The sequence below is a fragment of the Leguminivora glycinivorella genome, chromosome 15, assembly GCF_023078275.1.
Source record: "Leguminivora glycinivorella isolate SPB_JAAS2020 chromosome 15, LegGlyc_1.1, whole genome shotgun sequence".
Taxonomy (NCBI): domain Eukaryota; kingdom Metazoa; phylum Arthropoda; class Insecta; order Lepidoptera; family Tortricidae; genus Leguminivora; species Leguminivora glycinivorella.
Genome location: NC_062985.1, coordinates 1,608,636 through 1,628,820, shown reverse-complemented (window position 1 = coordinate 1,628,820; position 20,185 = coordinate 1,608,636). Strand labels below are relative to the sequence as shown.

Genomic DNA, 20,185 nt, shown 5'->3' with positions numbered 1-20,185 from the left:
TAGCAGAAACGTCTCCAATCGATGGGACTAGAATAAATTTAAAAGTGGAAAATGTCTGCCTCGGGTGAGATTTGAACTCTTATCCAGAGGCCCAAGGCAGGCATTTTCCACTTTTAAATTTATTCTAAGCCTAATGTCATGCTAGTTCGGTCAACTTCAGTACATGTACCTACTGGGAGAAACTGAAATAACGTGACACGTTCGTGAATTTCCGTAAAAATACGAACGACGAGAAATTCGCACTACATCTTTACTCTTCTCATCTCGCCATTTTCCGAGAATCTCAAGGAGTATATCCAGCCAGCATCACAGTATACAGCCTGACGAAATAGAGTAGAAATAGGGGCGCCACGTTTTGTATATGGCAACTTTTGTACGGAACAGTTAAGTGTTGCTATGATAAATAAAATAAATAAAAAAATGCAGTTCCAGTTCTACTCCTTTTTGGCCAAGCTATATATAAGCTATATATAAGATTATACCATCCCAGAGATCAAAATGCGACCGCCTAAAGATGTGCAAAAAGTAGATGGCGCCACTAAAAAATGCCACTTTGACATAGCTTTATGGCTCAAAAGTGACACTTAACGCCAATCTATAAGTAATCGTTGGCAACAAGGCATATTAGTAGCGCCATCTACTTTTTGCACGTCTTTAGGTGGTCGTATTTTAATGTATGGGATTTTAATCTTCTTATATTTAATCTATGATAAATGCCAGTGTGCGAGCGCTATCAGGAGGTAGGCTTAAAGCAATAGGCTACGGAAAGCGTTGGACGGTTTGTCTTCAAGTAAGCTTTAAGCTGTTAGTAGCCTGTCAATTCGGCGAATGTGCCGTCCAGGTCATCGCAAATGGCCTTGTATTTCTCCTTCTCGTTGAATAACAAGTCTGGAAAATGGTGTTACAGTGACAATAATGGACCAATGAAACTATTATCAAGCGATTTCAATAAAAAAAAACAACTAAATATACTGATCGGCTGGTTGAAAGCGCTGTGATCTTTAGTTTCAATGGTGAATTAAAAAAAAAATATTTTAATTAGTTGTTGAAGCTTATTTTTGTCAATTAAATAGGCAAATGTGCATTGAAATCTTCTTCTGTTATAAGTACAATAGCAAATTTGTTTAGATCATAGTTTAATGCGTAATAGTGAAAAACTTGGTTTCGGTCATTCTCAAGACGTAAGGGCGAATTCTAATTACCGCGACTATTTGTTTTCAGTGAAATTTCAGTTCCAATTTAAACCTATCAGAATTCAAATTCCACTGAAAATAGAAGCGTCGCGGCAAATAGAATATGGATTAGACTTGAGAATTACCGTTTTAAAGTTGATTAAAAAGCTTCAGTAGAGAAGTTATAAAGTTCTCCTTAATGGTTAGATTCAGTTTATTAAGTTTGAAGAGCACGCTTCGATTAAATTTTGTGATGAAAATTCAAGTCGTTAGTAAACAATTTTAAGCTATCATTATTTGTTTGCTGAAAAGTTTAGACCAACATTTTCCATAACTTAAAGTATTTTCTGAAAAAGCTAATATGTAGTATCTATACCTCTCTATAGCGCTGTATCTATGTAGCTCAAAAGACAATTGAAAAAAAATCGTATTAATCCTATTTTTTACGCAAACTGTATTTATTTATTTATACCTATATCACTTGAAACTCGCCCGAAGCTATGTATATTTTTTTAGGGTCATTAATTTTTAAGACCATCACTAAATTAGAAAGTATGGCTGCTGTGTATTCTGTCCAGCAAAACCAGATCATTCTCTTAAAATATATCCGCAGTATCTAATTGCCACGACTCTTTTCATACATTTTGTAAAAGGTCGCTGCAATTAGTCCGCAGACATTTTTTGATAATGACTCGGGCACCAATTTTCAATGGAACCTTTTTCAAACTATAAGAACTTTTCGTCCCCTGCCTGCTAAACGACCACATCTCAAAATTTTTGATTTTTGAGGTTCGGGTTCAGAATCATTCAAATTACGAAATTTTAATACGGAAAAGAATACAAAAAGTCTCCTTTAAAGCTCTTTTGGAAGATGAATATGGCCACATTTCCACAAAAATCGTCTACTTCTTTCCTGAAATGCAGCCACAAATCCAACTAGGTATCCCGAAATACTTTTAAACCATAATTATTTTTGAATTTAAACTTTGTGTTCTTTTGAGACGCGGCCGTTTAGCAGGCATGGGACGTTTTTTTTTTTCACTACTCAATAACAAAAGCATAGACAATATCGTACCTTCGAGCCTGTCGACCTCCTTCTGCAGTTTCTTGACGGTCTTCTCAGCGTATTCGGCGCGGGCCTCGGCCTCCTTAAGCTTGCTCGTGAGGGTCTTCAGCTGCTTCTTGAACTCTTCCACACGCTGGTTGGCCTTCTCTTCCGATACCTCCAGGGATTTCAGGGAGTTTCCTACGACCTGGGTGAGGACAATTTGGTAAGTAAGTAAGCACAGAGAGATCGCGTCATGATGGTGGAAGAGATCACTCTTTTGCGATAAGATTCGTCCCTAGATTTACCCCTTCTAAGTTGTTGTTACTTACTATGTGGTTTCCTGTATTGAGGTGTGAAATAAAGAGTATTTTTACATTTTGTATTGTCTACTTTCTTAGTATTCATTTTGGTGCTAAACCCGGAAATATTTTATCATGGAGCAGATTTTTTTTTATCCCAATTGACGTCTTAAACTAGGAGCCCGATTCAGATATACAAAACTAGTAATGTTTTTAATTGGTTTTGATACGACAACCTACATATGATATCGAATCGGATAATATGAAAACGCATTAAGACGATACGGTAGGGGTCAATTCTCCATACAAACGCTCTCGACTATTTCCTCCCTGGTTTTTGAAGATAGAGAAATTATTTTTTCAACACAGATTGTTATTATTTTTATCTGTGTCGGACCGTTGATTTTTTTGATATTCTGCTTTTTAAAGACTGTAGACCCAATCAAAAATTTCCAAAAACGGCCTTTTTCATTGTGGCGCAAAAAAAGATGTGATACTCAAGATTGGTAACAAATGTAACAATTAACCAAAAAAGCTAAACGGTCCGACATAGATTATTTCATTGTTATTCAGATTCTCAAATTTCGTTCCGATTGATTACGTTTTGAAGGAGGAAAGAGTCGAGAGCGGAACCTATATTGTAAGATTTTTTTGAAATATCTTTTGACTGAGTTTTTCTTAATGGACAATTTTTTTTCGATAAATCTAGTTAATAAAACTATTTAACTAAAATTCCCAAGTTGAAAGGGGGGCTCCTTTCCATTTTAGCATTTTCGCTACCGTATCCTCTTAACTGTAAAGTAATGGTTACCTTCAACTCCTCCTCAAGCTCGCCGATCTTGGAGTCTCCGGACTTGACACGGTCCTCAGCGACCTCCAGCTCGTCTTCAACGAAGGCCAGCTTGCGGGACACCTGGGCATCGGAACAACTAAGTTAGTACTAATATTTACTTAGTACGAGCAACTAGTATCGACTGAGATGTCTGGATTTTACTTGTGAGTCTCTCAACCTTTGGGCATATCTGACACCATATACCCGGTCATGTTTTTTTTTATTTAGTTATTTATTACTAATAAGAGGTCACCATATTATGCAAACCTGCGTAGTAATTTTGTATCGATTTTTTTTTAGTTTTATTTATTTCTACAATTTTATATACATTACATTTGGTAATTGATAAAATACATGATTCATAAAACAGCAAACCAAAGTAAATACTAATATGTATTACGAGTGTAATCTACATTCCGAAATTATTAAAATATTTAAAATCGAACGACAAATAATCATGTATACATAAATGAACTCTGTAAATTGTATCTGAAAAGGCCGAAGTAGCGACTTCGGTCCTTAATAGCGTCCTTTGATGCCTTTTCACGGCCGTCCGTGAATTATATTCTAATGGACATTTATTGCCACTTTTACTTATGGATTTTCCGCTACCTAGAAGTTATAAAATGTTGGAACTTAGGTCAGAATACAAAGTAACCTTTCAGGTTTAAATTGGAATCTATATCTTAATACGCGTATAATTGAACGCAAATGTTTCGTTAAATAATCCAATGGCAATCGAAAAAAGTGTTTACTTTATTAAAAAACAACCTTTGTATCAATGCGATTTCTGCTTAAATATTGTGAAAATTGGAATGTTGTGGTGTGATTGGATAAATAAATCAAAGGACACTTAATTGATCGAGTCCACGGCCACTTCAGAATATATAATAGTACAAGTACAGAAGGCTCACTTCTTAGGTGTTCACAAAATGCCGCCATTCTAAATTCTTACCTACATTAACAAACGGACCGCACGCGTGCACCCAACATTGAATTCTATTGCGCCGCGCGAACGTCGACACCACTGAATGGGCCACGAACTCGCAGCCGCCGGCATGTAGGTACTTGTAGCGCGTGAGCCGCCCCTGGTTTTACGTTACATGTGGACAGTTTATGAACGCACCTCGTCGGACTTGCCGTCGGCGTCCTCAGCGAGCAGACGCGCCTCCTTGAGCTGGTTGGTGAGCTGGTCCATGCGCTCCTCGTCTTGCGAGGCCCTGTTCTCCAACACCTTGCACATACTGGAACAATAAAATATCGTAAATACTGGAGTTTGAAATAGTCAGCGAGCCTTGCTTACCTGTGAACTTAATCACTTTTTGTTTAGTGTGTGATATGTATTTCAGTTTAGTGTTTAAATCGTAGCAACCAGAAAACATTGCCAGATTTCGTGGAGGAACTCAATCCATCTGAGAGGGAATCTGGCGATGAATCATCAAAAATCAAATCTCTACTCAAAAATCAAATCAAAGAATCTTTACTCCACAGAGAACCTCCTATAGAGTGCCAATATTGTAAATTTTGTGCGCGCTACAAATCACCAGTGCTTGGGGCGCGAGGAGCGGGAAGGGAATGTGTTTAGCGCGCTGCGATTGGTCGTTTCAAGGACGGCAGGCAGTCGCGCCAGATGAAAAGGGAGTCGCGTAAATAGCCAGTGTAAGTTGACCTATCGGCATAGGTCAACTTACACTGGCTGCTCTGAATAAATTATAAATATGACTTATTTGTGGAATGTAATACCGTCTGTTTTTAAATTTGATCTTCTTGTTACCTTTCCACACCATTTCACACTATAAAATAAATAAATAAAATTCATTTATTTCAAGCCAATTATTGCTCATACAGGTTGATTCCACTATAGGTGGACATCTTTAAGGCATCAAAATACCCTTTTTCAATTTTTTTATTGCGAAAAACACGAGCTGCCTTCGGGTCGGTTACTTGGTCGTTACTGATCGGGCACGGCGAGCGCCCGCGCTTATATCACGGCAAATACAAGTAAGGCTGGTGACCGCGAGTCGTCTTGTAATGGATGTCTATAGGGATTGATCTGTGCTCCACTCGGACAAATAGCAGGAGCAAATCTCATAACAATATGTTTTCCCCATTATTGACCTCTGAGAATAGTTCTATACCGTTTATATACGTCTAACGGAACACGTTACGAAGTTCAGTCTGCTTGATTAGTTTTACGAAAGGAATCCTCTAAAATTTCAATTAAATGAATGACTTTTCCTTATGCGAAAAAGTCAAATTATATCTACTATACAGATTTATGTGGAGTTGTACTTTTACTTCAAACGTCGTCCAATGTGTGTGGTACTAACCGGTTGTTCTCGTCAGCGGACTGCTGGGCCTCGAGCAGCTTCTGCTGGGCAGTGCCGGACCTCTCCTCGGACTTCTCCAGGTCCTCCTCAATCTGCTGCACCTTCCTGTGTTCAAAACATCACATTAGTAAATATCAGGCCATTTTCAAATTCGTTCTGCAATCAAATTATTATAATCTAACTGAGAGACAATTTCAGATTTAACTTGTTGAACATTGTCTATTTGTCTTGTCGACATGGTGTCGTTCTTCGACTTGAATAAAACTCGAGTAAGTTGCTTAAAATATTTTTTAACTCGTTGAACTTCTAATGGTTTTGATACGACTTCGTCAGACTATCGCTCAAGTTGGTGATTACCACGTTTCTCACAAGAGTTTCAAATTGGTTTTCCCACATTGTTGGTAAAGCACATTAACCCTTGGAACGCCTTTGATACAGGGCCAAAGTAAATAACTCTCTGCCTAGGGCTACCACTTGATTATTCCTGGCCGCTTAAGACGTCGTCGGTACCATTTTTCAACTGTTACTATAGCTAACCAATTGATAGTCTGTAAGGCGACCCAAAACGACAATCGTGATCCAAAACGAAATTTAAAAATATAATCGGAGTAACATATATGCGATGAAAAGTCACAAGAAATATCCGTACATGATTTAAGTTTTGTTTGGCAGGGCTCAACGGTAGTCACGACAGAATGTACAAACCTGTTGAGGGAGGCGACCTCAGCCTCGGTGGTGGTGAGGGACTTCTCCTTCTCCTCGAGGGTCTTGGTGGCGGTGTCGAGCTCGTTCTTGCTCTTGGTGAGGGCCTCCTCCACCTGCACCAGCTTCTTCTGGAGGTCACGGACTTCCTCGTTCACCTACGGACAGAACATATTTTAGGTCGCACATGATGTGAAAAGACAAATGATCTGTTTCAAGGTGGCAGACAGCTTTATAAAGGCAAGTCAAAATAATTTATATCATAAGACTGTGGTGCTTTTTTGTCATGGTCCATCTGTCATATTAATGACATGAATGACTAGCATTTCATTTCTCACTTATTGTAGTAGGTACCTACTTTGGATCCTCTTAAGGCTTCTTCTCTGCACACCTTAAAAGTATATGTTTTGAGATTTGACATAAGCATAATCAATGAATTCAATGAATCGAATTATTGCCGCTAATACCTCCTAGGTCATTATGATACAAAGTGCTTTTCAAAGTTTTTTCTCACCTTTTCGGCGCGGTGGTTAGCGTTCATGATCTGCTGTTCTCAGGTGTCCTTCTCCAGTCACCTATATCTTCTTCAATACCTTCTCCGTCACCTGTATGAGTATGTTGTCCAAAGAACCTTATAAATCTTGGTGAGTGCTCGGTCCAGCGTGTTATCCTACCAGCTTCATCACCGCTATAATGTTTTGTATGAGTCTTACCTTTTCGGCGCGGATGTTGGCGTCCCTGGCTTGCTGCTCGCAGGTGTCCGCCTTGTCCATGCCGTTATTCTTCACCTTCAATGCCTGCTTCGTCAACGATCTTATCACCTCTGAGATTGAGACCCTGGCTTGATGCTCTCACATAAGCGCGCGGTCCAACGGGTTGTCCTACCAGCTTTGTCATATTGTAATATAAGTTGTCCAAGGATTCTCACCTTCTCGGCGCGGAGGTTGGCGTCCCTGGCCTGCTGCTCGCAGGTGTCCGCCTTGTCCATGGCTTTATTCGCTGGCTGCTTCGTCAACGATCCTTACATTATCACCACTGAGATTGAGACCCTGGCTTGATGCTCACACATAAGCGCGCGGTCCAACGGGTTGTCCTACCAGTGTTGTCTACAATATAAGTTGTCCAAGGGTTCTCACCTTCTCGGCGCGGAGGTTGGCGTCCCTGGCCTGCTGCTCGCAGGTGTCCGCCTTGTCCATGGCGTTGTCCTTCTCCAGCTTCATCGCCTGCATCTTCTTCTTGATCGCGCCATGGTGGCGGCTTTGTGTGTTTGCTTTTTCTACAGAAAATACGCCAATGGGCCTGAAATACAGAAAAAAAAACAGTCAGATTTTGTATTCTCTGTATCACATTTAACATTAAGTTGATCATTAACTAAGGGTTGAATGTGACGCTTTTTACCCGAAATTTATTATCCCGCTCACCATACCGTACGAGATAATGCAATATTTAGTAGGTAAGTTACGCGTAAAGTTCGATGCGGGATTATCATAATCAGGGCCCGTAACTTTCATGCCGATGACATAAATTTGATGTCACGCTGCTTATAGGATGATTCAAGAGTTTTATTTAATAATTAATCATTATTCATCAATCATTTTAATCATGACTTCAAAACTAATCTATTCATACGTGAAATAATTAATACCTACTTGATACGTGAAAAGTAAATTAAATTATTTGTTTATTTTTATAATATACATTTTATTAAATCTGGAATCCTTGTTATGCCATTTATATCGACAGAATCGAAAGAATCCAGAAAAAGTTCCTTAAACACCTAAGCTTCAAACTTAAACATCCCTTCGACTCCTCTAATTACCAAAATATATGTAGGAAACACCATCTTATACCATTAGTTAAACGGAGAGAGATTGCCGATATTGCCTACATTCTAAGTATTACCAGTGGATATATTGATTGCCCGGAACTGCTGTCCAAACTCTCATTCAATACCCCCGCCCGATCTAAACGTCACGTTCCCCCCATCTCACTCAAGCGTACTTCATCCAATTACAGACAAAATAGTTTTCTCTGTCGTGCTAGTCGTAATCTAAATATTCTATCAAAAAACCTAGACGTTGATGTATTTAATAGCTCCATTCCTTCAGTGAAGCGAAAATTAGCCAATCTATTGTTTAACCCAATCGGAACTTAATTGTATGGAATTTAAGATCAGATTGTCTGCACAAATAACAGGTTTTCGATTTGCCCGGGTGCTTTGTGGAAAATTGTTGTAAGTAGTAGTAGTTTTGTTAGTTTTAGTTAAGCCTTGAGTAGCATATTTCGAGATTTGTGCCATAGTTTTTTTTTCCTTTCTTTAATGTCATACTTCACAATAGCTATGTGCGAATTTGCGCGTACATTTTATATATTGTCCATTCAAATTCTATCTGTGAATACCTGTAATTGGCTTTGTGTTATTATTTAAATTAGCATAATGTTATTTATAGCTGTTGGTGTTCCGAAAATAAATAAATAAATAAATAGTTTTATTACCATATTTCAATAAATTATAAAAACAAAACAAATTGTTTCCTTTTCGTTTCACGTATCAAGTAGGTATTAATTATTCCACGTATGAATAGCTTACTTTTGTAGTAATTTGTACATGATGTAATTGATTAATAATGATTAATTATTACAATAAAATTATTTGAATCACCTAAGTATGCAGCGTGACGTCAAACTGATGTCATCGGCATGAAAGTTACGGGCCCTAATCATAATATATTAATACGCTTTAATAACATTCCTCAATATCCTTTAGTGGTCTTCAAAACATAATTATTTATTTGCGCACATAAAATTTAATTATCGGTCTTCAAGGCTGTATGTCATAATGTCACTAAATACTTCAAAAGTTTGGCACGATAGATATCTAATTAGTTTGCAATGTCCAAACTAATATGTATGACTGATAAATACTTTCCTATCCGTAGCTAATTAGTTTTCTTTGCCAATTCCGGTCATAAATTTTCACAGTTAATTTGTCGTATTTATTATTTGTTGATTTGAGAGATACGATTTCAATAAGACTATTTTAACCACCACATATAGGTAGTAGGATTTTATACAGTTGTTAGGGTTGTTTTATTTTATTTTTATTATAAAAGTACATCCACATAGTACTGTGAATATATTGTAAATTACATAACAAACATTCAAACAGGTATTAGGTAAGTCTAATTACGGAGTACATAAAATTCTCTCATATAATGCAGCGAGCTCCAACTAATACTATTATCTAACCTAGAATTACACAAGAACTAAATCTAAATCACTAAGTCTAAAATTATATAACATAACTACAAGTACTACCTACAACGAATTACCAATGTTGGTTGTTGTTACCAATAGACTTATTAAATATGAAAGAGTTCAAGATTCTAGCAGATGTTGAATGCAATGTAATTAGTAATAATATTGTGTCCTAGAAAGTATATTTAGGATATTACAACACGTCAATATAAAAAAAATCTACGCACCGCTTTTAGAATTTTTCTAAGAATAAGTATAAGAAGGAACCACGCACAATCAAGTTCAAAACCAGTCTATATCCATCCCAACCTTTGCTTACTGTTATATTAGAATGTATAACATGCAGGTAAGTAATAGAATTTTCTAATGTTGATCTTCAAAAACCCTTACAATACATTATCTTATGTACATAACATAACATTAGTATGCGCCATGGGACGTACATTACATAATTTTGCGACCTTGTTTTTTCTTCAGCGAACTAATTTCATTTTGTTTCAGTTTCGCAGACTGAGTTTGACTCCTATTTTTGCTCTATTTTTAAGGTGTGTTCCTTCTTCGTGTCAAAAGTTAATACAGTATCACTTTCAATGACGTATCTACGCGAGATCATATTGCTACTTATTATATGCTATATGTTAGCAATATGCTAGTGAGTACATAAACGCATTTTTTTGGAAACACACTTTTTGAAACCTACGACATGGATGAGCACAGTGTCGAATGCCTCGAGAACGATAGGCGCAAGCCCTGACATGACGCTAAACAGAGAAGAGTGGCGCAAATTGATACGGAGAGCCGACCTCAAACCCTAGGATATGGGGAAAAGGCTAGGTTGATGATGATGATGACACTTTTTGAAAATTTAAGTTATGTTTATTTTTTAGTTTTCATATACCTACCTTGGTTTAAAATGTAGCTTTCTACCAGTGGTGGCTCCTCTCCGTCTAAGAGATGTATTTTTTTACGTGACTACGAGTAAAGGACAAAACATCGTCTTTTTATGAAATTCGGACACAGTCTTTTGAGTAACCGCTTAAAATATTTTTAAATATGTTTGAGTCTCACGGGAGTTTTATACTTAAAAGATTTTTCCATTCAGAAGATGATAAAAGTAAAAGCAACAAATTATGTCATGTTCTCATAATGTGTGTTCCTGCATGGAATTATGCAACTCTGGCTCGAAGCTGTAACAGAACAAGCGTCTATGACGAGGAAATGGACTCGTTATTACATATAAAACTTACGGTGAATCAACTTATCCTTGACCAACTTTTTGGTACATATTTCCTTTGGGATTTCATTGGATATTTTGACAAATAATATCTTTGAAGCTTTATCACATGTATAGTCACGTCTTCACTCATAAAATTCACTGTTATTCTATGCAAAACAGGTTGGAAAAACGTATTTATCAACAAACTACGTTCACATGGACGGAATACTGACACTGACAGTTGTCAGCTGCGTAACGTTCCGATATTATGTCTTGGTTTCATTTACGAGTCAAACAGGTAATAATCACTGATATTGATTATTATACTTCCTGAATATATCATTCAATGTAACAATTAAGAACAAATGTGATCTTTCATTGCGAAGTCACTTACTAAATTGATTTAAACAATCTTTCACAAAATAATATTTACGTAAAAATATTTACGGAACACTCCACTATTGGACTACATAGGTATCAATACCAATAGCTCTGTCTCTCTCTAAAACAGCTGCAATCTGCACGTGTTAATAGGCAAACATCCGCGTGATGATCGTGAACTTTATTACGTAGGGCGTACGGCTTAGTAAACAAAGTAGTTATGATCTTTTTCTTATCGTATCCCAAGTCCCAGGTTTGTCCCAGTTATATCCCAAGTCCCAGGTTTGTCCCAGTTATATCCCAGGTATGTCCCAGTTATATCCCAGGTTTGTCCCAGTTATATCCCAGGTTTGTCCCAGTTATATCCCAGGTATGTCCCAGTTATATCCCAGGTATGTCCCAGTTATATCCCAGGTTTGTCCCAGTTATATCCCAGGTGTGTCCCAATTATGTCTCTTATAGAGAATCTATAAAAGGGTCGGAGGGAGCCGACGCGCGTCATTCTTAAAATATCTACAAGACTAACAGTGTCTCTGGCTTTCGTGTGTTATACTGGTGAGTGAAGTTGTTCTGCTATTGTTTCTCTGTTTGTATTTACTTGGAAATATTCTAAGTGATTGTAAACTTTGAAATTGTGTCTCTGTGTGATTGTGCGGGGACAATATCGTCGTACAGTTGGACTTAGACCTATGGTGGAATTGCTTTACCGTCAGTTGTGGGGTTATTTTAGTGTTCTATTTATAGTGTAGTGTTACATTCAAATTAATGTGTATAGTGAAGTTTTCTGTGCTTTGTTTCTTGAGTGCCGTCAAGCAATACAAAGACTGGGTCGATGTATGGCTGGTGCTTGGAGATAAGTCTGTGTTTGGTATTGTAGGGAGTAATTCTTGCAAAACTAAGCTTAGATTATAGCACGTAAAGAAAACTTCACTCGTTTGTCTAGTTGATCAGTAAAATTGGATTTAGTAATTTTCTATGGGGTTATTTTGTGAAAGTTATAGCCAGATCATTGTTTGTGACAGACTGTTGTCCGGCTAAGCGCTTTATACCTTGCGGCTGTTAAACATAAGGCGTTTAGGGGTCTTTTTGTTCCAAGTGGAGGCTTGGACGCTTTTCTATACTTACAAAAGCGTATTTTCTCACCGGTCTCAAAGAGTCCAACTGTTAGATGGAAGTGAGGACTTTCACGATTGACGAAAGACATTAGGAGTAATCCTTGCTCACTGAAGTCGGCAGTATTTGAGGCTGGGGTCCTATATATATTTATATTTATTTACTCGGTGCTCTAGTCCATGCTGACGTTGGTCGCTGGGGATTTCGGTTGTGATTGATCCATATCTAAGTAAAGTTTGATCGCAGCTGGGTCTCTCATGTGGCTGGTACTGGTGTGTCCTAGAATACTGGATATATACACGGATAGGGCGATCTACTCTCTGCTACCCTAGCCCGCGGGCAAGAGCAGAGGGGGGGATAAGAACACAAGCCTATAGGTTGCCTATCTCAGCTTCGCTGGCTGAACTGTACAGCTTATGGTAGGGATACACTTGTGCATATTCTGAACATTAGATCTATGGTAAGTGATGGTCTGTGTTTCAGATATGCTAGAGTAGGGAAAACGATAGGACTAGGGTAAAGTCACACACTATTTCTATGAAAGTAGAGTTCTTTTATGATTGGTCTTGGAATATAATTGGTCAACGTGTATTGTGGAGAAATAATTTAACTACTACTATTTATATGGGTTAAATGGACTTTAAATGTGGTGTTTACTATCTTAAAATATGTGGTAAAACTGGTAATTTATAAAAACTCTTATTACTTAATTTATTTGAGTGAAATTAATAATTGTGGTAGCAATTTCTGATTTTTCGGTGTGGCTGCGGGACACTTAGTGTTGCTAACTAGTTTTTCAAGGTAAATTCTATCAAATTGGCTAGGGAAACAAACTGTCTTTGGAATAAAAGGATTTGTTTGTTATAGGGCCCAGTGGCATGCGAGCGCCGTCCACTGATGGAAAGTCTAAATCTTAGAAAAGTTTGACTTACTTATTTCTTATAAAAGTTAGCAACTGCTCGGTGTTTCGATAAAACATTAGAAAGATCGAGAAGTTATGGTCTATTAGCAGTATTGGGGAAAAGGGGGGTTTAGCTAGGGAAAAAGAAACAAAATAAAAAAGGGGTTAGTTTGTAGATAGATAGCCCTTCAGGCTTACTTGCTTAGGATGCCCGATAATGTGGTTTGATTGGGCCTAAGGATTCCAGACGGTATCGCAAGTTCTCACCCCAAACCGGAATCGAAAATAGAGCGTAGCCGATGTTTTCTAAAATATTTTTTAATATTTATTTCATGTATGTTTCACTCACTAACTTTTATTCTAAAATTTCTTCATCACGTCATTAATTTTCTCACATATAACTTTCTAGGCCTAAATCTGATAAATTACTCTTCTATAACACTATATTATTATGCTACAATAACCTTTATTCTTCTTTAAAATATAAATAAATAAAATTTTAAAAATTAGTCAAAAATACAGCTGATACTCATTAAAGGATCTAGGTTATCGCGGTTCACGTCGAAGGGTTCTACTTATTCATGCTAGACGATCACAAGGCCAAATTTACGGGGTATATTTAAAGGGGGGTTAGTTATACTAATGGTTAGTCAAGTAAGTAAGTAAATAAGAAAGTTGAGCGGACGTTTTAGTTACATTTGGTTCCGTGCCCAAGGGATCTAAGATGTGCTCTGTAGAACACATCTTGGATACCAAGGTTTATAAATAAATAATAGGAATTAGCCTTACCAGGCTACATTTGTTGTTGTGAAAACGAGTGGGTGTGCTGTATTTCTTGACTTATTTCATCTCTAAATAAAACTCATATACCTAATATTTTTATTCAATCGCTATTTCATAAAAACTAAAATAACTTTATCGTTAATAAACAAGTCTGTAGTATTTTCTTCCATTGTTAATTCTTGCCGCGTTCCGGGCGAGGTCATGCATCGATGCGGAGTCAATTGTGTTCATTTCCTACCTCTGGATTCTGAAAAATAAAAATAATAAAATTAAAGTAGCGTAGTAAACTTAGACAAAATCTATTTTTAGGAAGTTAGCTCATAATCGTAGTGGTTGAACTAAACATCGTCCCGATTAGGCCATTCGGGTTGCATTGCTACGTAGCAATTGTTGGCATTGGCACATCTTGACGTTCCCTTGCGCCTATGCGTAGTACTATTATTTATTCTGTGCCTTAATGTATGTTTTTCTAGCTGAGGGATAGGCGGGGCTAGTACGTAAAATACTAGGTACTTATAGAAAAAATACCCATGTATCTAAAATAAAAGGCCGGAGGCGCGGAACTGTAGCACTTTAGAAGAGTTTGCCACCTAGTGACCGGAATTGGAAACATAAGTGTGTGAACTATGTACAATAGCAATAGAATTTCATGTTAAAACAAATAGTTCACTTCACACCGGAGATCGGATAGCTTCGATGCTGTCTTATATAGTCTATGAACACTCTGATGATATACATATTCCTAGCAGGTTTGTTATACAGAATTTCATTCATAGGCAGGATAACTACAGTCTAGATGTAAGGTTATTTTCCTAAAATAATCTAGGATACCTAAGCCCTAGATTTAAGACCTAGTAATACAAGAAGATAGGCTCTAGTCTAATGGCTATGGGGGCGCGATTATTCATTGTCGCGCTGAAGTACAATATTATATGGGGCGTCCCGCCATTTTTCTATGAATACTGAATAGCTACACGCATGTGGTACTATGACAAGTACACCCTTCGATGGATGGTTTGTTTGCATTTCAGTTGTAACTCTATAATCTATAAATTGGCTCACAGGATTTCATACATCATACAATAATTTGGCATATTGTTTGTACGGTTTGTACCAAATATTGTCACTGTAGTGCAGCCGTGAGAAGAACAGGTTTCTGTCTGTTAAGATATACGTATTAATCATGTTAGGACTAATTTAGTTCATTAGCTTATAAGTCATCATATATTTTCATATTACATCCGTAGTAAACAAGCATATGTCCCTCTTGATGGTGAGAGGTCACCATAGCCTATATCTGCCAATTATTTCAATAAATTAAATCCACTGTACGAATTTCAACTTTCTATACGCATATATTTTTACTGTAGTAACACAAATAAGTATGTATGTATAAACAAGATTTTCAATAGCTTCATATGACATGAGTTCGTTATCTTACATGATAAGCTGTAGGCTAGTCTAAAATAGTAAGTGTAAAACCATACAATTATTATGTTCGGTAGATTGGGTACACAGCTTTTATACAATATTTCACAAGTCAGGAGTATGCCAACATACTGTACTTCATTACAACCATACGAAATATTAGCATTACCAGCATCTGGGAGGTCGTACCTCGCCATACCCTAACTCCACCACTGCTTGATCATTGTCACAATTGCTTAATGAATTTCAGGAAAATTGATTGAAACTTGTAATATTCCTGTTAAGTAGGCATAGATAATAAGCACCATTACTATTATAAAACCATATTTTACTGAGGTTCAGAAATCGTATGTAGTATGTGGTACGCATTAAGTATGTAAACTTACCTAACATGACCGGGTCCAGTCTGATTGTCGGATTACTTTGTTGTTCAGTAACATTGAGCATGAGCTGGTAGTGTAGATCAGTGAGCCTTTAGTACACTGAAAGGAAATAGTCAGACATTAGAAATTTTCATATATTATAGAATAAGAAAAGGGTTTTGTTTTAGGGTTAGGTTCTGCCAAATAGGGTTCAATATTATTTCATTTATCTACTCACGGGGGCGCGTCCCTTAATTTTGGAACTAAGACACGCCCGTGAGAAATATTGTGTCAGAAAATACAAAGTATACAGCAAAATTAAAAAAAAAAAATATTAAAAAGTTTGAGAACCTCTGCCTTGCAGTTCATAACTACATGAGTTAGTACATAAATAAGTTAGTAAGAAGTTTGCTTAGCCAATAAAATGAGGATGAGTCAGTTAAGTTTGATTTTTACCCGGTAGCTCATGCCTCGCCGTCTTGCATACTTCGCTTAAATTTTCTAGATATAATATTAAGGCCATGAGCTGCTCACTTTTAAAATTTAATAATTAGAATGTGTTATTATAATATAACATAGTACCTTTCATCTATATGAAGACAGTAGATATATGAAAGAAGGACCGGGCTGAAGCGGTGACTCCCGAGTAAAACTGAAATTGAAGATATGAAGGGGTTAGTTAAAATAGGGGATTAATTTTAGAAAACTTAGTTATAAGTATCACTAAGATCGCATATTTTCTATCTAGGGCATTCATGGTTCAGAAAAAAAAAGGAACGACCATATCCATTTTTCTAAGTAATGTAAAATTTCCTGCCGAGTCGTTTTACTCACTGAGTAGGGTTAATCAAGTCTAAAAGTAGCCTTTGGTGGCAATAATTTTTGTACTTACTTGGGAATTGTGCTAAGACGGAGTACAGTCCATAAAAAGACACACCGGAAAATTCCTCAGTCCACCTGCACATTGCCGACAGCTGGTTGATGTTCTTCGAGGATGGTTACCCATTTCATATACTGAAAATTAATACATACATTGTTTAAACTCAATGTAGCAGAAATAAAATCTATGCTAAGTCTGGATTTTTAGTCTACATAATTTTATTTAAGTATCAGACGTCAAGTTTTATCTTTGAAAAATACAAAATTAAAGTTTGGACAAGATTCAATGCCTATTTTTAAATGCCATGACATTCGTTTGAGGTCCTACAAATATTATTTTCCATAGCCCATAAGCCAGCGCTTCAGAAAAATAATTGAGAAGTTTATATGTTGGTACGGAAACAACGTTACAATCTCCAAGAACAGTTAGGTAGCCTAGATCAAATAAATTAGTTGAACATATTTTTAATGCTTACCGTTTAACCAAGGTATGTTCAGTTTCTATAAATATTGTTTTCCATAAAATTTGTGGCAGATGTGTAGAAATATCGGGCATTGTAAATTCCAATTAGATGTTAACTGAAAAATCGAACAACCATGTTAACCTCATTGAAAGTAACAAATATATTTTGTTAGTTAGGCCTATTTCACGTACATTTAGATCCTCTTAGGGAATGTGAAAGTCAGAAATTAACGTGGGAAATTTACTATCAATAACTTATCTGACGACAGAACAATGAAATAAGCAACATTTCACCATATATATTCGGTCTAGTCGTTGTAGTTCGCAAGTATGTTCTGCTGGGTTTCGAAAACGACGACTTGTTTGAAAACACATCAAATAATAAAACAAAAGCTTACCTTTCATGCAAAACTGCTTTTGAAGTAGGCAATTAGTTCACTTTATCAATTGAGGCATAGCCCGTTAAGACATCCTTTGCATGGGCTGTTTGCTCATTAGATCATGAGTATGAGCACTAAATTCTTCTATTATCTTGATGAGAAACACAACAAAACACATGTCCATTGCATTGCATTCACTAAATGTCATGTCAATTTCATAACCTCACTTTCGCTATCGGAAAATTACATTGCAATTGCAGTTCAGAGTTCAATTTGATAAAACAGGCTCACTTTGTCGACAAAATTATTTAGAAGTAACGCGTGTTTAGGGCAAATAATGTTTTGTTTGCATTTTCTTAGTTTGCTAAATGACAAAATGGCGAATATGGACGGCACATGACCGGCGTCGGCGCAGAATTGCCTGTCGTTTGTTTAAGCCGAGTAAAATAAAGCGAATATTTAAATAATTCTAGTTGTAGATCACGTAATTAATAATGAGCTAAAGAAAACAAAAACGGATCTGCCATTTTTTCGCGAACAAGCGGATTAGCGGTAAGCATGACATAGATTAGAGAAAATAATTTAACCACAGATAACATATATCTCCGCCAAAAGGTGTTCTATCGGTGACATTACACAAACTATCATTGTTTTTAAGTTGGTACGTTTGATCGGTCATACAAATTTTGACAAAAGATATTCAATAATTCAGTAATTTATTGTCCGGTGTTGTCATTTACAAAACTTTACTTCACTTTTCTCTACTTCATTATAGTAAAATTAATACAATAGATGTATTTAAATACAAAAGACTTTGTTAATTTAATTTTCTATTGCTTAAATCACATCAAACTATTCAAGTTGTGTAGATTCTGAACGGTATTTTGTAAATAGGGCCTAACACATGTCCCCTTACAAGTGCGGTCCGACCGTCTGGTAGCTCCTTAAAAAAATCTCACAATATATTTTTTTTTAAACCTGGTCACACTATAATCTAAGTTGCGTACACGCAATTTCCTACGCATTTAATGTTTGTGACTACACAAAACACTATAGTGTGTTTACAATGAAAATACGCCCATGAGGACAATTGTAAAAGAAAAAAAAAACGGTTAAGGATGACAATATTGACAGTGACAGTTCCTTACGAAAAAAATCTGAGCGCGAAGTTATTAAATTTTATTTAAGAAAACGATTTCACAGAAATTACAGTGTTGTGTAGCTTCCAATAATTAGTATAGTTGATTGTGTAGAAGCACGTGTGATTTTTAGTGACGTCTTATTATCACACGAAGAGAAATGTGGGACGTTCGAGTTGAAGTACCCGGCTTTTGATGTCAACTAACGGAGGAGTAAGAGTTTTTGAGCCTGGTCTCATACCTGCTCATAGGACCAACGTGTTACTGAAGATTTTCAATATGATTATGTTGTTATTGGTCCCATATTATGCCACACTACGCAGAAGAATGGAACAGAAAATGAGGATCAAGAAAAATACATATATGTAAGTGTTCAAAACCCCAGTTAATTTACCCTACGAGTATTTTTGTTTTATCAAGCAAACAAGACGGAGTTTTATAGTCTGCAGTAATTTTTGAGTTAGAAATATTAAAGTCACTTAGCGATCAGACATCATACTTGAGGAAATAAAATAATTATAGGTTAATAAAATTACTTTTGTAGAATGGTATTTAGTAATATAGGTGAACGTAAATGAGACGTACGTCTCATATGGTTAAAGTACCTAGATGGTCCTGCAACCTTAGTTGGCATATTTTTTTGGAAAATATTTTAACGCTTGTGATTTTTATTTTATCTTTCCCTCTGTTTATTGGAAGTCTTTAACTTAACTTTAGTTTTAACCTAAGATAGATTCTTACCACAGCAGTGTTCTGTCATTGAACATAGTGGATCAGCGAGGACGGTGGAGACATGCGGTGAAAACTTCAGTGTGTGTTTAAGTGCATGCTTAGTAACGCTAGTGAAATAACAAGTGTTTATGATATTCGATTTATGCAATATTTTATTTTTTGACCAATGATTGGACAAATAAGGACTAGTCGACTTTGGAGATGAAGAAAATATTGATTAGTTTTGCTGTATTCAGGAATGAATGACTGGATCTTGTGGTTATGCTGATTGTGATCAAGTCTGCAGCGTGTTTTCGGAAGAGATTTCATGGTGTCCTGGGCTATTACACCGACTGAGAAGAGAATAGTTAGGAAGATCTTGAAATATTATCTATTTGCGTCGGACCAGGGCCAGTGGAAATGCCTCTGAGGAGGGCCAGCAGGATTTAATCATCATCATTAGCTACTCAAGAACTCATCATAGAACTAGCCAAGTATGAAGGAGAAAAAAGGAAGAGAGACACCATGATCAAGTTCCTTAGCCCATTGTCGTGTTTGTTAACAATTTTCTAAGTTTGTTGCAGCTGCGAATGCCATGAAGAAGGAATAAATTCTCTGAGGTTACAAAAGACTGTCGGGGCATGTTTTACAATATTGAAGACACGAATATAGAAGAGGACAATGCAAGTTTAAGCTCGCTTTAAGAAATTTATTATTTTGTTACATTATTATTCAATCAAATAAAAGTATTTTGAACCTACTTATGGCATCATTTTGTATTTTATCAT

The 20,185-nt window shown here is 36.5% G+C and overlaps 2 protein-coding genes and 1 long non-coding RNA gene across 4 annotated transcripts in view; 1 reads left to right on the top strand and 2 right to left on the bottom strand.

Moving 5' to 3' along the window:
- LOC125233768 (beta-ureidopropionase-like) overlaps positions 1-20,185 on the top strand; it is a 494,359-nt gene that overhangs the window by 353,308 nt on the left and 120,866 nt on the right. The window lies entirely within an intron of this gene.
- Positions 1-20,185, bottom strand: part of LOC125233771 (tropomyosin-1) — a 33,167-nt gene that overhangs the window by 2,157 nt on the left and 10,825 nt on the right. The window contains exons 2-8 of one of the 2 annotated variants that reach the window (XM_048139865.1): positions 7,571-7,682; positions 7,312-7,362; positions 6,387-6,541; positions 5,682-5,786; positions 4,478-4,595; positions 3,331-3,432; positions 2,248-2,425 (exon numbers count right to left, since the gene is read on the bottom strand). In XM_048139865.1, coding sequence (XP_047995822.1) covers positions 2,248-2,425; positions 3,331-3,432; positions 4,478-4,595; positions 5,682-5,786; positions 6,387-6,541; positions 7,312-7,362; positions 7,571-7,682 — 821 coding nt within the window. Of the gene's footprint in view, positions 1-2,247; positions 2,426-3,330; positions 3,433-4,477; positions 4,596-5,681; positions 5,787-6,386; positions 6,542-7,311; positions 7,363-7,519; positions 7,683-20,185 lie in introns of both variants that reach the window. The other variant, XM_048139866.1, reaches the window with a different exon arrangement.
- On the bottom strand, positions 14,258-18,149 carry LOC125233782. Its single transcript, XR_007177884.1, has 6 exons — positions 17,566-18,149; positions 17,181-17,283; positions 16,718-16,839; positions 16,408-16,477; positions 15,850-15,945; positions 14,258-14,282 (listed from the first exon to the last, which is right to left on the bottom strand). It is a non-coding gene; the product is annotated as an uncharacterized LOC125233782 (long non-coding RNA).